The sequence below is a fragment of the Dipodomys merriami genome, unplaced genomic scaffold (genome assembly GCF_024711535.1).
Source record: "Dipodomys merriami isolate MVZ:Mamm:240054 unplaced genomic scaffold, mDipMer1.0.p SCAF_31, whole genome shotgun sequence".
In the NCBI taxonomy this organism is placed as follows: Eukaryota; Metazoa; Chordata; class Mammalia; order Rodentia; family Heteromyidae; genus Dipodomys; species Dipodomys merriami.
In genome coordinates, this window is record NW_027204604.1 from 10,803,495 (window position 1) to 10,819,835 (window position 16,341).

Sequence of the window (16,341 nt, forward strand, 5' to 3'; positions counted from 1 at the left end):
TCACATGTTTTTATATTTTTTAATTCATTGTGAGAAACATAGTTTTGATCCTACCATTTGTAAGAACATGGATGGACTAGAGGACATCTATATTAAGTGAAATAAACCAGGCAAAGAAAGAAAAATGCTGCATGATCTTTTTTTTTTTTTTTTTTTTGGGTCCGGTTGTGGGGCCTGAACTCTGGGCCTGGGCGCTGTCCCTCAGCTCTTCAGCTCAAGGCTAGTGCTCTACCACTTGAGTCACAGCGCCACTTCCGACTTTTTACTTATGTGGTGCTAAGGAATCGAACCCAGGGCCTCGAGCATGCAAGGCAAGTGCTCTACCACTGAGCCACCTTCCCAGCCCCTGCATGATCTTTTTACACATGTGATTTACACATGTGATTTAAAAGGTCAGATATACTTAGATAGAGAATAAAAAAACTGGGTTGGGGATGTGGAGAGAAGGTAAAAGTTGGGAGGAGGAAATAGAGTGATACAGGTTAATAGATACAAAATAACAGACATACAGAATAAACAAGTATAGACAGGGAATGTTCAACATGGAAACAGTGCTCAGCATGGAAAAGATAACAGAAATTGTACTGTACTTGGAATTTTTGTTAAATAACTAGATCATAGCTCCTCTTATCACAGAAGAATTTAGGTGATATGGCAGGTTGCTTCACTGCAGTAATGGTTTTATTGTCTACCTGTATCTCATACATCATGTTGTAACCTTAAATGTGCACAATAAGTTTATTTGAAAAATTTTCAAATAGATCAGGTGCCAGTGGCTCATGCCTCTAGTCCTAACCATTCAGGAGGCTGAATCTTGGTTCAAAGCCAGCCGTGGGCAGGAAAGTCTGTGAGACTCTTTATCTCCAATTAACTACAAGAAAAAGCCTGAAGTGAAGCAGTGGCTAGCCTTGAACAAATAAGCTTAGGGAGAGTACCCCGGCCCTGAGTTCAAGCCCCAGTCCGGACACAAAAAATTATTTTAAAAAATATTGAAGAGTCTCATGAAGGAATACCCTTTCTTCCTGCGGTACACTTTTATATTCTCTTTGGTTCAAAAAGATGGTAGCAAGCTGTGGGGGAGTGAGGGTGACAGCAGCCCACTTAACTGATGTGACCCAATACACCGTGACCTACACCTTAAAAGCTACCATTAAATAGCTGAAACGATTCCCATTTTTACTTTACAATCTTGGAATGTGAACAAAGCCATCTGCATGAGAAGCAAATTAGACTGATTAAAATTTCTAATGTTCATTTCCTTTTGTTCCATGAGTTGAAGTGATAGAAGAAGGCTACAAGAAGGAAAGTGCAGGCTGTTCCTCACGCGTACATGGGAGTACATTTCTCACTACCAAGAGCTCCCAGGCTTTGCTCCTGATAATGCCCTGAGCACACAACTGAGATCACAGTTGAGGAGGTTACTGAAATTGCAACACCAAATCAGCTTTATCTCGGCACAGTTAAAATACAGATCCTCACTCTTCTGGAGGAATTCTCTAGTCTCTCATGTTTCACGTGGCCAACAAGGAGCCACGGTGTTTTTCCGGATCTGCCTTCTTCTTCAGTGGTTATAATGTACAGCTGTGAATAGACCCCAGTGATTCTAAGTTTACACCACCCGATGCCAAGCTCAGAGGATTTTGCAGACTGTGTGGGATTCAGGAACTGACCTTTTCCTGCAGTTGGACTTGTATCTCTGTTAAACAAATCAGAGATGTTCAGCTCACTGCTGGGAGCAGTGCACAGTGCTGCCCAGAAGACTGCTCGTGTTAGTAAAAAAAAAAAAAAAAGATCTTTTTATATTGCTTTGGTTATATTTAGGAGCTACAAGTTTGCTCTAAACAGCCCTTGTATTTGGTTTGTAGAGGGGGTGGCAAAGAAAGGAAATGTTAGCTAAAGGAAACCAAGATTGAATTAGGGGAAATGAGATGTTCATTTTGAACTGTCAGATTATCAAAGCAGAATTTCCCGCTCCCTTCGTATACAATAGTCATTCTTCTAATACATTTCTTTAAAGTCTTCATAAATTAGCCATTTTCAGTTTGTTCTAGAATAGACCAATTCATATGGACCCAGACTTATTGATATTCCCAGCTTTTTAGTTTTGAGTCCCTTGAGATTCTTGGCTCATAATTCAACAATAGAGGAACAATTTGAAGCCATAATTGTCTGAGGCCTTGTTTAGTGTTAGAACACAGTATTTTTCCAGTTGGCAGCACATTTCTTCATTGCTCATATTCACTGCTTCTATCTTTATATGCAGATGTACTTCTCTTTCCCCACCCTCCCCTCCTCTTTCTAACACCTACATCTGCTACCTCCTTTTTAATCTTACAGGTGTAATGAGCTGTTGACAGCCTCACAGTTGCTCAATCTGGTGTGTGTGTGTGTGTGTGTGTGTCTGTGTGTGCGCACGTGTGCGCGTGTGCGTGCACACGTGCGCACACATGCATACATGCGCACTCACATAAATGACTGTAAAAAGGAGCCTTGAGAAAAAAAAAAGCAAGAAAACAAGGTCCTGAGTTAAAGTCCCACTACACAAAGAAAAGAGAAAAATGGGAATAAAAAGCAGCAGAGGTGATTAGACCTGCTCAGCCTGAGAGGTTTCTGCTGCCTGGCAGTGGCACTTCATTTATTTTGGCAGTTGCATACATTCTGTTGTTCTGCTCGTGGCAGTAGCCTGCTTATCCCCCCAGCCACTATTTGCCCCTTTGGATAAATATACACATGACCTGGGAGCCAGACTGCCATACTACTGACCATGGTCACTGCTCATGGCAGTGTCCTCCCATTCCTGTTCACATAGGTCATTTCCCATATACTTTGTGACTTCTTTGTGATAGCTCAGCCAGTCGTTGGAGGATATTATCTTGATTCATAAGTATCTGTACTGTGTAGCCAGCATAAACTTTTTTTCCCTCCCTTAGTGCTGGGGTTTAAAGTTAGGGTTTTTTTGTGGTCTTGATGTACTTTTTTGTTCATAGCTGATGCTTTACCATTTGAGTCATATGTCTACATCCAGCTTTTTGTTGGTTAACTGGATGAATAAATCATTGTCCTGATAGCCATCTGCATTAGAACTCTTTGCTTTTATGCAACTGACTTTGGAATGGTAAGGAAGCGGAGACCTTTTCTGGCTCACCATTTCAGCCTGAGTATATAACTGTTTCTGGTTTGAATCATCAGTTTGCACAGTTACCCTTCACTATAATTGAGCTTTAGGCAGTGTGTGGTGAGCCCATGTTCCTAGGAAATAATCTTTTTTAGTGGGTGAATTTCTTCATTAATTCTGTATTTCTTCATAAGCGATTGCTTCTTGCCATGTGCCATGTTGTATAAAAAGCAAAACCCAACAGGCGATACTCTGGTGTTTGGAGACTAGCAAGCACCATTCTATTTCATTCTCTTAACTCTGCCAGGAAAATTAATAGTGACAGATGAATTTCTATAATTCCATGGATTTGTGCTTTAGGAGCTGCATCTCTTTAGGAGCTGAATCTTCAAAATGGGAACTGAGGGGTGCTCTTAAGATTCTCTGAGCTTCTTTTTCCTTTATTTAGGAATAAAATGCTTACTCACTGCTTCTTTCTCGAAGTGAAGGCAAACAGCAATTTCAGTTAAATATATGGGATAAAATGTGTGGGATGTGGGCTGATAGATTTTACATGATGATTGAATGCGGTTTTGAGCAAGTAATAAAGGTGTCATCTCTTCACTAATTCATTCCACAAGTATTTGCTGGATGCTTACCAAGTGATAGGTACTATACTGGGAGCTGGGAAGGAGTATAGCACTCTTCCATGCATCAGGCTGTGGTCAGATTTCTGGCTTATGTGGCTGTAATAGAACCCAGGCCAGCTTGGCTCATCTCCTTGATAGGAACTTTTTATTTTTTCACTCCCTGTCTCCAGGAGACAGTGCTGGCTTCCCTTTTGTTTATAACTGTCAAGTGTGAGTCATCCCTTAGTTGTAAGTATTGCAGAATTGCAAATCACATTTCATTTTAATTTGTACTGTTGCCAGGTCTCAGCCTATGGCCCTTTGCCTGTCTTCTAATAGTCATGATGGAGCAGTGAGACCAGCTGTACAAGTGAATTGACTGGGAAAGAGAGAAGACAGAGTGTGGTACTTACTTTTTGTCCCCCTCTCCTCCCCTGCCCCAACCATTGTGGGGCTTGAACTCAGGGCCTGGGTGCTGTCCATTAGCTTTTTTGTTCAAGGCTGGCTCTCTACCACTTTGAGCCACAGCACCAGTTCTGGTTTTTGAGTGGTTAATTGGAGATAAGAGTCTCAGGGGAACTTTTCTTCCCCAGGCTGATTTAAACTGCAATATATCTCAGCCTCCCAAGTAGCTAGGATTATAGGTGTGAGCCAGCACCTGGCCAAACAAAATTCTGAGAATTTTCTAAATAATATTTAATTTAATTTTGAATATTTGGCTTTTTTTTCCTGTACCAAGATTTGTTGATTTATAGCTTTAAAAATTATATAATTGTATATATATATATATATATATATGGGGAGCTTTGCAGTTAAAAAACTACCTAATATAGTTTTTATTTCTTGGGTTTTTTTTTTTTGGTCTTTATCTCATCACTGATACTGGTATTTATACAGTTGTATATTCCATTCTAAACCTTGAAATTTTTCTTAGATCCCAAGTTTTTAAAAATGCCTCCCTGAAGTGACTCATTCTCCAATAAATGTGACTCAGGAGGTCAAAGGAGTTGTTTTGAATAGCAAGATGAGCATCAGACTAGTTTTCCAACCAGAACACATGCAGTCCCTGCAGTTTGAGGCACCGATGAACCAGCAAATTCCTCTTGGCCTGGGCTTGGGTAAGGAGTAGGTGGATTTGTGCAGTGTTTGCTCAAATTACAAAGGGGCACATTAACTTTACCCAAGTTAAAAGTGGCCAGCCAAATGAATGTCATGTGACCTACCTGAAAATAAAGCCTAGCTCTTTGTTGCAAAGATGATGAGTGAGACATTTGTGCTTTGCTGAGGAGGGAAAAGATAAAGAACTAACAAAAAACCAGTATACTCACAGACAAGTGTCAGTGTTGATGAAAACGAGATACTAAATGTAATAGGTAATATTTCCTAGTTCTTGTTCAATTTTTCCCTTTTTATTTTTGAGACAAAATCTTGCTGTGTAGCTCAGGCTGGCCTGGGAATTGGCTGTGTAGCGCAGGCTGGCTTTGGAGTCATCTTCCTGCCTCTGCCTCCAGATAACAGGAGGGTATGTGCCACCTCACCCATCTCCTCAGTTCTTTTAAAATTTTCCTAGGCTTTGTTGTCTCACTCAGCCTTTTGCTTACAACTGGCACTTTACCATGGAGCCACACTTTCAGTTCTTCTTTTCTGCTGGTTAATTGGAGAGAGACTCTCCTGGACTTTTTTTTTTTTTTTTTTGCCTGAACAGGCTTCAAACCATGATCCTCAGATCTTACACCTGAGTAGCTAGGATTACAAGCGTGAGCCTAGTCACCCCTTTAGGTAAATTTCAAATACAAGGAGGGAACTGTGACTGGGGTAGAAATAATATATTGTTAAGTACCTTGACTCTTCTCAAGAAAGAAGTAGAAAATAAAAACAGAAACAATAGACTAAGAAAAAGACCTGTTTATTTCCAAACCAAAGATCATTCTGGAAACTGGGATTGATTATACACAACAGACTGTCATAAAAACAAGAGTTTAAGGGGAGGATTGGGGGAGGGTAGGCGGGGAGGATGGGGAGGAATGGGAAGGGGAAACAAAGGAGGAGGCTACAATGCTTGATAAGAAATGTACTCATTATCTTGCCCATGTAATTGTAACCCCTCTGTACAGTATTTTCACAAAAACAAAAAACAAGAGCTTAAGCAAGATGGATGTTTTCCTTTCTTGTGAAAGAAATCTGCAGGCAGGCAGTTGAGTTGGTGTGGTGGCAGCTCAGTGGTTGACAGGGACCCAGGCAGGCCTCCTTTCTTGTTGCTTCATTGTCCTTAGCATTGGCTGCTTAGGTTTGCTGCATAATAAGGCTGATCTAGTTGTTATATCTTCACTGTAGGCAGGAAGATGGGCAAGGCAAAAGATCATGCTTAACTGCTAAAATCCCCACTCCCCAAGAGTTTTCTAGAAGATCTGCCCCAACTGTAGAGGAAGTTTCCTTCTCAAAAAAAAAAAAAAAAAAATTGGCCATGTAAACACCAGTCTCTTGCATTCCAAATGATCACATTGAAGGTTTTAAACAAGACTTAGGTGGTGCGGTAAAGACTGTAGAGATACCTGTAGAAGTTTTGATGCACTTGGCTGTTTAATTCATAACTGATGGGTTCAGTAATACAAGGACTTGTGTTAGGCCTTGGAGTTTTGTTAGTGAAAAGGATAAACATGTTCTCTGCTTTTAAAGGGCTTACAGGCTACACGTGGGGAACACGTGGGTTTTATTTTTATTTACTTATTTTTGTCGGTTGTGGGATTTGAACTCTGGGCCTGGGCACTGTCCCTCAGCTCTTCAGCTCAAGGTGAGTGCTCTACTACTTGAGCCACAGCACCACTTCCTGTCTTCTGGTGGTTTTATTGGCGATAAGAGTATTTCGAACTTTCCTGCCGGGGGCTGGCTTTAAAACATGATTCTCAGATCTCAGCCTCCTAGCTAGGATTACAGGTGTGAGCTCCCGGCGCCCGGCTACAAGTGGGTTTTAATTAAGTAAATTACAAATGTGTTGAACATTGAAGTAAAGAGTGTCTGGGACTATGTAATAGGAAAGACTAAGGATATGAGATACGTGTTCATTGAGATCTAAAAGATGCTCCAGAGTTAAGTAGGTAAGAAAGTAGTCATGACGGTGTGAGAGGAAGGCAAGGAGAAAAATGTTCTGGGCAGTCTTACTTCCAGTCTGCTAATTTCCATATCCTTTTCTTTTTCTTCTATTATTTATCTAATACTTCATCAGAGGAAATGTGGGCATTTCTAAGCAACAAAGGAAGACAGAGACTAAATATAGTTTTCATCTGTAATGGCTACAGGACTGCCATCCTTCCTGGTTGTTTGTTCATTCTCTAGATGAGTGGCTGCCTGTCTAAAGCTGCACAAGGGAGTGTTGGTATCGAACCGATGATGGCACTGCACTGAAGCCCAGTTGCTCCCACGTACATGTGGATTTTGGTCTCAATGTGGGACTTTGGGAGGCAAGGGTTGGTTATGATCCTGTGGCGCTGATGTGACCTCCCCCTTCCTCTTCTAGGAAGTGGACATTGTGGTGGCACCATGCCAAGGCCTCCGGCCCGCAGTGGATGTTCTGGGGGATTTGGTGAATGATTTCTTGCCTGTGATAACCTATGCACTCCATAAAGATGAACTTTCTGAGAGAGATGAGCAAGAGCTTCAGGAAATCCGAAAGTATTTTTCCTTTCCCATATTTTTTTTCAAAGTGCCAAAGTTGGAGATAATAGAGTCCTCCACCAGGACAATGGAGAGTGAAAGATCACCACTGTATCGCCAACTAATTGACCTGGGCTATCTGAGCAGCAGTCATTGGAACTGCGGGACCCCTGGCCAGGATATAAAAGCTCAGAGCATGTTGGTGGAGCAAAGTGAGAAGTTAAGACAGCTGAGTACATTTTCTCACCAGCTGCTACAAACTCGCCTGGTGGATGCAGCCAAGGCCTTAAACCTGGTGCACTGCCACTGCCTCGACATCTTTATTAACCAGGCCTTTGACATGCAGCGGGACCTGCAGATCACTCCTAAACGGCTAGAATACACTCGCAAAAAGGAGAATGAGTTGTATGAGTCATTGATGAATATTGCCAACAGAAAGCAAGAGGAAATGAAAGATATGATTGTTGAGACACTCAACACCATGAAGGAGGAACTCCTGGATGATGCTGCCAACATGGAGTTTAAAGGTAAGTTCCAGAGAGGGTGAAACGTGGGCTTCAGAAGTCAGACTGCATATTTTCAAATCTATTACTATACTAACTAGCTGTGAGGGCTGGGCAGATGACTTAACTTTTGACTTGTAAGGTTCAGCAGGACTCCCTGCTAAGTTAGTTGTCTGAGGTGGCTTTTCTTGCTCTCAGACTTTCCTGGAAGCGTCTTCTCCTTTGCAGGGCCCAGCCCAGCTTTTGGGAAATTTATCCCACTCTCTCTCTTACTTCACTTTTTGTCTGTGTACCTTGGCCCCTATGGGAGCTGGAGAAGAGTTGCTTGAAAAGGTTTACTACATTGTGCTGTCAGCATGGGCTGAGCCTTTCTCCTTGCTCTTGTTGTTTCACGGTCTCATTTTCTTTTTTTTTTTAATTATTAAAACTTTAAAAATTGTTATTATAAAGGTGAGGTACAGAGGGATCACAATTCATGTCAGGTAATGAGTGTATTTCCTTTTGGACAGTGTCACCTGACCTCATTTTCTCTTCAGGCTACTTCTTCTAAAACCCAGCACAGAAGGATTTATTTTTATGCCTTCGGACAGTCTCATTCTTCACAAATGGTTATTAACAAAATTGGGCAAAAGCCCTTGGAGAGTTCTTTTGGTGTCTGAGGTTTAGATGCTGCTGACTACACTGACTACTTGTGTAAACCTCAGTACATGAACTTAATTCTACTACCTTTTAATTACAGTGATAGGGTTTGCTGCTTGCTCTTCAGATCCTCAGTCATAAGTACATACCAAATTGTCTGGGTAGCTTTCTGAAAATACTGGTGCTCAGGACCTCTGATGATAACTCCAGACTTCATCAGGGTTTCTGACATGGGACCTCTGTGTTGTAGAATCTTCCTAGACAGATTCCATTTATTTCTATCAAAAAATGATAGAACTAAGGCTTAAAAGGACTAATTGACAGATTCCATTTATTTCTATCAAAAAATGATAGAACTAAGGCTTAAAAGGACTAATTGGGCTAGTTAGTGTAGTTAGTGTTGCTTGGATAGTAGAGTACCTGCATAACAATTATGAGGCCTTGGATTTAAACCCCAGAGCTGTTAAAAAAAAAAAAAAGTTAAGTAATCTGCCCAGCCCTCACAGCTGGTTAGTAGAGTAATAGGTGTGAATCTATGCAGTCTGATTTCTGAACCTGTGTGTGTGTGTGTGTGTGTGTGTGTGTGTGTGTGTGTGTGTGTGTGTGTGTGTGTGTGTGTGTGTGTGTGTGTGTGTGTGTGTGTGTGTGTGTGTGTGTGTGTGTGTGTGTGTGTGTGTGTGTGTGTGTTGGTACTAAGGCTTGAACTCAGGGCCTAGCTTTTATCCTTTAGCTTTTTTGCTCCAGGCTGGCATTACACCATTTGAGTCATACCTCCACTTCTGGCTTTTTGGTGGTTAATTGAATATAAGAGTCTGATGGACTTTCTTGCCTGGGCTAGCTTCAGACCTTGATCCTCAGATCTCATTCTCTTAAGTAGTTAGGATTATAAGCATGAGCTACCAGTGTCTGACTCTCACTCTGTCCTTTTAATTCTTGTGTGTTACTGCTTTTTAATCTTCCTAGTTACTGATGTCACCTTCCTGATGCCTAGCTTCAAAGCCTCAGCATATCCTTACCTTATCTTCTATCCCATATTCCCATCTCTAACCAGTTGCCAAGTATGGATGAGCGTTCCTTCATATCTTATATTAACTTGTGCTGTTGTTATAAAGGTGATGTATAGATAGAGGGGTTACAGTTACATTGGTTAAGTGTACTTTTTTTTTTTTTTTTTTTTTGGACAATGTCACCTCTTCCCTAGCTCACGTGAACTTTTTCTGTTCTGTCTTTAGCCTAACTGAACTAGTGTTACCTAATGATTCTTTCTGATGTCCTTCTCTACTTAATCTTTATTGGTTCTTTGTTTGTACAGACTAGGTTTAAAGTTCTCAGTCTAGTAGTAAACATCTTCCAAAACCAAACACTGTGCCAATCTTATTTCCCACTACCGGCTTTCCTATAATTTTTGGGTGTTGGTGGTCACAACTGCTTACTGTCCTCCCTTTCCCTTTTTTCTTTCTTCATGCCCTGTCTTTAGCCTGAAATGTCTTTTTTTTTCCCCTGTGAATTTCTAAATCCTTCCTACCCTACAGGCTTTTCCAAATGCCAATTTCACAAAGTTCTTTTTAGTTTTCTTTCCTACAAACAGTAGCCAACTGAGCCTCCACAGCGTTTAATCTGTAACTTTCATCCATAATTTAATTTCATGTATAACGTTCACTTTACTGCAATAAGTTACTTTCTTTTTCTGGTCAGTTGTGGGACTTGAACTCTGGGCCTGGGTGTTGTCCCTCAGATCTTCAGCTGAAAGTCTAGTGCTCTCTTTAAGCCACAGTGCCACTTCCACTTTTCTGGTTGTTAATTGGAGATAAAAGTTTCACAGACTTTTCCTGCCTGGGCTGGCTTTGAACTTTGATCCTCAGATCTTAGCCTCCTGAGTAGCAGGATTAAGGCGTAAGCTACTGAGGCTTGAACTCAGGGCCTGGGCACTGTTCCTGAGCTGCTTTTCTCAAGGCAAGCACTCTACCACTTGAGCCACAGGCCACTTCTGGCTTTTTCTGTGGTACTGAGGTACTTTTTATGTGATACTAAGGAATCGAACTAGAGCTTCATGCATGCTAGGCAAGCACTCTACCACTAAGCCACATTCCCAGCCCTATTTGTGTACTTTTAATTACTTTCCAAAAATCTGGGAATGAAGGAAAATAGAATCTGGAGATCACTCATTATCATATTCCTTGCAACAAATTTTTGTTTTTGTTTTTTTTTTTTTGGTTTGTTTGTTTTGGGGTGCAGGGAATTGGACCCAAGTCTTCATGCATGCTGGACAAGTGCTCCATTACTGAGCTACATGCCCAGCTCCAGTACAATCTCTTAAATATCTTTGGAGATCGTATGAATTTGTGAATAAAGGCATCTAACTATGACATGCTTATAAATACAAAGGAAAATAGTTGACTTTAGTGAAGATAGGTGCTTGAGTTCTTATCTTTGTGAAGAGGAACAAAGGTAAGTCTTTGGCAAGTTCCCAGTACGGGGAGGAGTGGCTGAGAATTGTTAACCCACAGTGGGAATTCTAGAAAGTCCTCTCCCATATTTAATTAAGGGTACTGGTGCATCAAAGTGCACATGATGGAAACAAGTCAGGGCAGCCAGTGAAATACTTGATTGCCCATTCTATGGCAGGCATACCATGTTAGGACCTAGGACAGAATGGTTAGCTAAACAGTTGATCAAATGTCTGATTTGTGGATATACTTTCCAAGAGCTCTGTATTAGATACAACTAAGTGTTTGGTTCTCGCCTTGTTCTAAATCTTTTCTAGGCAATTATAGGTAGACTTAAGAGCATTCGTTACCTCTCATATATCCTGTGGCGTCAGATGCTGTGACTGTTACTTATCTTTAAATAAAGTAATGTATGCAGCTGGGCACCAGAGGCTCATGTCTGTAATACTAGCGATTTAGAAGGCTGGGATCTTTCCTGTCAGCCTAGGAATGAAAGTCTATGAGGCTCTTATTTCCAATTAATCGCCAAAAAGCGGAAAGTAGAGCTGTAGCTCAAGTAGAGTTCTAGCCTCGAGGAAAAAAAAAACAAAACAAAACTCAGGGACAGTAGCCAGGTCATGAGTTCAAGCACCAGAACTGGTGCACGCGCACACACACACACACACACACACACACACACACACACACACACACACACACACACACACACACACACACACACACACACACACACACACACACACACACACACACACACACACACACACACACACACACACACACACACACACACACACACACACACGAGTTCTAGCCTTGAGCAAAAACAAAGCTCAGGGACAGTAGCCAGGTCCTGAGTTCGAGCTAGAACTGGTGTGCACATGTGTGTGTGTGTGTGTATATACATACACAGACACATGTAATGCATGCGTTCTGGGTAACATAATATGCATAGTTTTGAAAATATTAATTATTTAAAAGATAAAAATCACACATGGTACTTAATTCAAAGATGTCAAGTACACCATCCCCAGCCCATCAAGCTCCATTCCCCATTTCTTTGCACCTTGCTTCTTCACTTTTCCTATTTGTGTCTTAGCTTTTCATAAAGGTTCCTGCAAGTCTGTCTTTATGGACACAATGTATTTATTCTACTGATGACATTTAGGCTGCTTCCTTCCCCCCCCTCCTACAGACTGTACTGTATTGTATAAATCTACTTATTTGTGAGAATATATTTCTAGAAAACATTTCTGAAAGTAGAACAGTTAGGTGAAAGAATGTTGGTCAGTTTAAATTTTGGGTAGATATTAAATTTTCTCTGGAGAGCCAGTACCAAATTAAGTTTCTACTAATAGACTTCTTTTTTATAGTATATTTATATTTTTTATTGAGATTAAGTGACATAAATTTCACAGTATTGTAAGATAGTGATACTTAGCTAGTCACATTTTAACTGTCACAGGGTGCTTTGTCATTATCATATAAAGCTTATGAATTCTACAAACTTTGACACTACAACTACTTTTTCCAAATTGGGTAATATGTACATTTCTTTCCTTTTCCTTTTCCTTTTGCTGTTCCCTCTTTCTCTCTCATCCCCTCCCTCCCTCCCCATCGCTGCCCTTGAGTTGCTTAGTTCACTTTCATCAATGTCCAGGGCAACTGATGGGCCCGGCCCCTCTGTGGTATTTTTTCACCTGTTTCTCTCTGATTCTGTGCCATCCTCCTAGCTTCCCTCAGATGTGCACATTTATATAATATATGTGAGGTCAAGCACATGGAATCATCTGTAGTGGATCCATTCATCTGTAGTGGGGTGTCTGGGTTGTTTTCCCATCTTGGCTACTGTGAACAGTGCAACAATGAACATGGAGGTGCTTGTGCACTATAGACTTCTAAACACCAGTAGAAGTTTCCTACTTTCCTAGAAGCAGATCGTGTGTGTGTGTGTGTGTGTGTGTGTGTGTGTGTGTGTGTGTGTGTGTGTGTGTGTGTTTTCTGTGTGTATGCTGATACTGGGGCTTAAGCTTAGGACCTCACATTCCCACTTCTGGCTGTTTGTTGGACAATTGAAGATAAAACTCTCAGAGTTTTCTTCCTGGGCCAGCTCCAAACCTCACTTCTCTGATTTCATTTTCTTGTGTAGCTAGGATTATAAGCATGAGCCACTGGAGCCTGGTTGGAGCAGATCTTTTTTTTAACTTAAGTTCTTCTGTTCTCTGGCTTACTAAACAGATTTTTTTAATTCTAAGAGGTAATTATGTAATAGAGACAATTAACCATTTAAATTTATTTAATAATAATTGATTAGAATTGATTTCCTAACTCTTGGAATCTTCTCATTAGTATGCTAGGCAATGTGAAGTTTTACATAAGTCCTAGACTTTGAAATCTATGAGCTTTGTTACTTCCTAACTATACCTTCTGTTTCCCAGTGCCCACGTTGTCTTCTCTCGATAGCTATCATTGTGAGAGTTTATTGGCTGTGACTTGGGATATGCCCTTATTTAGTGTGTTTGCCCTTTTTAGATATCATTATACCCGAGAATGGAGAACCAGTGGGTACCCGAGAGATCAAATGCTGTATCCGACAAATCCAGGAACTAATCATCTCCCGGCTTAATCAGGCAGTGGCTAACAAGCTGATAAGCTCAGTGGATTACTTACGAGAAAGCTTCGTGGGGACACTAGAACGGTGTCTGCAGAGCCTGGAGAAATCACAGGATGTCTCAGTTCACATCACCAGTAATTATCTCAAACAGGTATATAGGGAATGGTTGTTAAGATGCTGTGTTATGGATAACACATGGAACAGTTCCCACAGAAGCCAAACTTCAGATTAGCAAGAGTCTCCCTTTCAACTTTTGGCCAGTTCAGTTTGAATTTTAATTCATTTTTCTATCACATGACCACTGTCTGTGGGAGGTGTTAGTAAACTGTAAAATTGCAATTGATGAACATGGAGAGATAAAAGGGCTTACATAGTCATATACTAAGTAATTAACTTGAGTTGATGCTGTGTATAAATTTAGAAACCCTGAGACTGGACTGTGCTCTTGAAGTAAATATCATGTCTCATGTTACTCCTTGGGGGCATAGTTTTAGATACTTAGGGCACTTTTTTTTGTGTGTGTGTGTGTATTCTTTTTCAGATCTTAAATGCTGCCTATCATGTTGAAGTCACTTTTCACTCAGGGTCTTCAGTTACAAGGATGCTGTGGGAACATATCAAGCAGGTAAGGGTTGCTTAGAGAAAAAGATTTCAGTCCCTAGTTGGATCACAGGAAACCTAGTTACTCCAATAGAGAAATGATATCTAAGATCTGCTGTTAAAGTAGAGTGGCCATATGTTTTGGTTTACCTGCTTTGAGAGGATTCTTGCTTATGCCTATTTTCAAATAATTATCAACAGTGCTCCCTTTAGGTCTTGAAAATTGTGAGTTTAAATGATACTTCACAGAGACACATGGTGCCACCTCATTAGCTTCTTCCTATTTCTTTTATCCAGTCTTGTATTTATTAGGCATCTTAAAACTAGGCATTACTGTTGCTAGAGGCCAAGAATGCAGTTCCTGTTGTAGAATTGGATCTGGCTGTTACAGAGTTATTTACTGCTTATGAAAGAGATCTCACAGGTACTCCCTGACTCTGAATGTAATGCATGTAGTCTAGGCCTAGTGTCTTTTGATGCTTCCTGGCTGAGCCCTGATTTTGAGGGATGTAGAATTGGAGAGGATCCTGGAGTTTATATGGCTCCTATCTTAAAGAGTTTACTCTTCAGTCAGTGGATAACCTAGAAAATGGAAGATGTTGTTGGAGCCTTCTGGTAGTTTCTTTCTTCATGCTGCAATGACCTCACTGTCTTTATCTTTGCAGATTATCCAGCGTATTACATGGGTAAGCCCACCTGCCATCACTCTGGAATGGAAGAGGAAGGTGGCCCAGGAAGCCATAGAAAGCCTCAGTGCCTCCAAGTTGGCCAAGAGCATTTGCAGCCAGTTCCGGACTCGGCTCAATAGCTCTCATGAGGCTTTTGCAGCCTCCCTGCGGCAGGTTGGTATGTAGGAAAGAGGTACAGCTAGAATAAGCAGGGAACGGCTTCAAAATCTTCAAAATCAGAATCTTCCAGACAGGAAGATTTTGCTCTCTACCCTCTGTATAATTGAAGAATCATCAGTGTCTTTTCCTTTTAGTCTGTTTGTTATAGGATAGTATTATGTTAAAGAAAGTTTCAGCAATAAGATTTTCATGTAGATATTTTTCTAACTCTAGGGAGAATGGAAGGAGCTCAGTTAATTTGTCCCCATTTCACGGAGAGAGAAAAGAATATAGAGGAGTAGGAACTTTCTGTAAGTTAGCATGGTGTTTTAGGAATGAGTGGTGGAAAGGGATAGCGTTTCAGCTTTCGTACTAACGTATGGTTATGAGACATCTGCTTGTCTGTTGAGTGTGTGTGCGCCCTCTGAGTGTATATGTGTGAGTAGAGTATGCATCCAAGAGGTAAATCACTGTCCTGACTAGTCACTTCATTCAACATGTCATGTGCCTGTTACTTATTTCTCCTAATTGTCCCTATGAGGTAGATAGTATTATTCCTACATGACAGGTGATGGGGACTTGGTAAGTCAGACTTTTCTCTGTCCCTCCCAGCTGGAAGCTGGCCATTCAGGCCGGCTGGAGAAAACTGAAGATCTGTGGCTGAAGGTTCGGAAAGATCATGCTCCACGCCTAGCCCGCCTTTCCCTTGAGAGCCGTTCTTTACAGGATGTCTTGCTGCATCGTGAGTCCTTGTTTTTTCCTTCTAAGTAATTTGGAGAGTTCAGGATCTCTGACATTCTTATGCCCAGCCTCTGAGAATGAATTCCAGAGTCTCAGGTTGCTGCCTTGAAAAATTCTATTGAGTAGTTCCTAATGTGTTTTTGGATTCTGAAAGTCTATTTGGTCTTGCTATTCATATAGCTTAAATAATGTGACCCAAGCTTATGTTAGCTAAACCAGTTCAGATACTTTCTAATGGTTTAGAATTCAGATTTTCTCCCCCTGTACTTAGGTAGGTCTACATCTAAGAATCTTAAAGAAATTGCCAGGTGAGTTGCCATCCCTCCTGTCTTACTGTGGCTGCCTCTGTATCTTACAGGTAAACCTAAATTAGGACAGGAACTAGGCCGGGGGCAGTATGGAGTTGTATACCTGTGTGACAACTGGGGGGGACACTTCCCTTGTGCTCTCAAGTCAGTTGTCCCTCCAGATGAGAAGCACTGGAACGATCTGGCTCTGGAGTTTCACTACATGAGGTAGGTTCTGATCTAGAGAAAAGGGAAAAGACTGGAATAGTTTGCATCAAGAGCTCCTGCCTGCCTTTTGTCTCCATACCT

At 41.1% G+C, this 16,341-nt stretch overlaps 1 protein-coding gene across 1 annotated transcript in view; it reads left to right on the top strand.

Annotated features, from left to right (window-relative positions):
* Positions 1-16,341, top strand: part of Dstyk (dual serine/threonine and tyrosine protein kinase) — a 57,038-nt gene that overhangs the window by 26,705 nt on the left and 13,992 nt on the right. The window contains exons 3-8 of the mRNA XM_070041700.1: positions 7,238-7,901; positions 13,496-13,728; positions 14,119-14,202; positions 14,843-15,019; positions 15,617-15,746; positions 16,104-16,260. Coding sequence (XP_069897801.1) covers positions 7,238-7,901; positions 13,496-13,728; positions 14,119-14,202; positions 14,843-15,019; positions 15,617-15,746; positions 16,104-16,260 — 1,445 coding nt within the window. The remainder of the gene's footprint in view (positions 1-7,237; positions 7,902-13,495; positions 13,729-14,118; positions 14,203-14,842; positions 15,020-15,616; positions 15,747-16,103; positions 16,261-16,341) is intronic.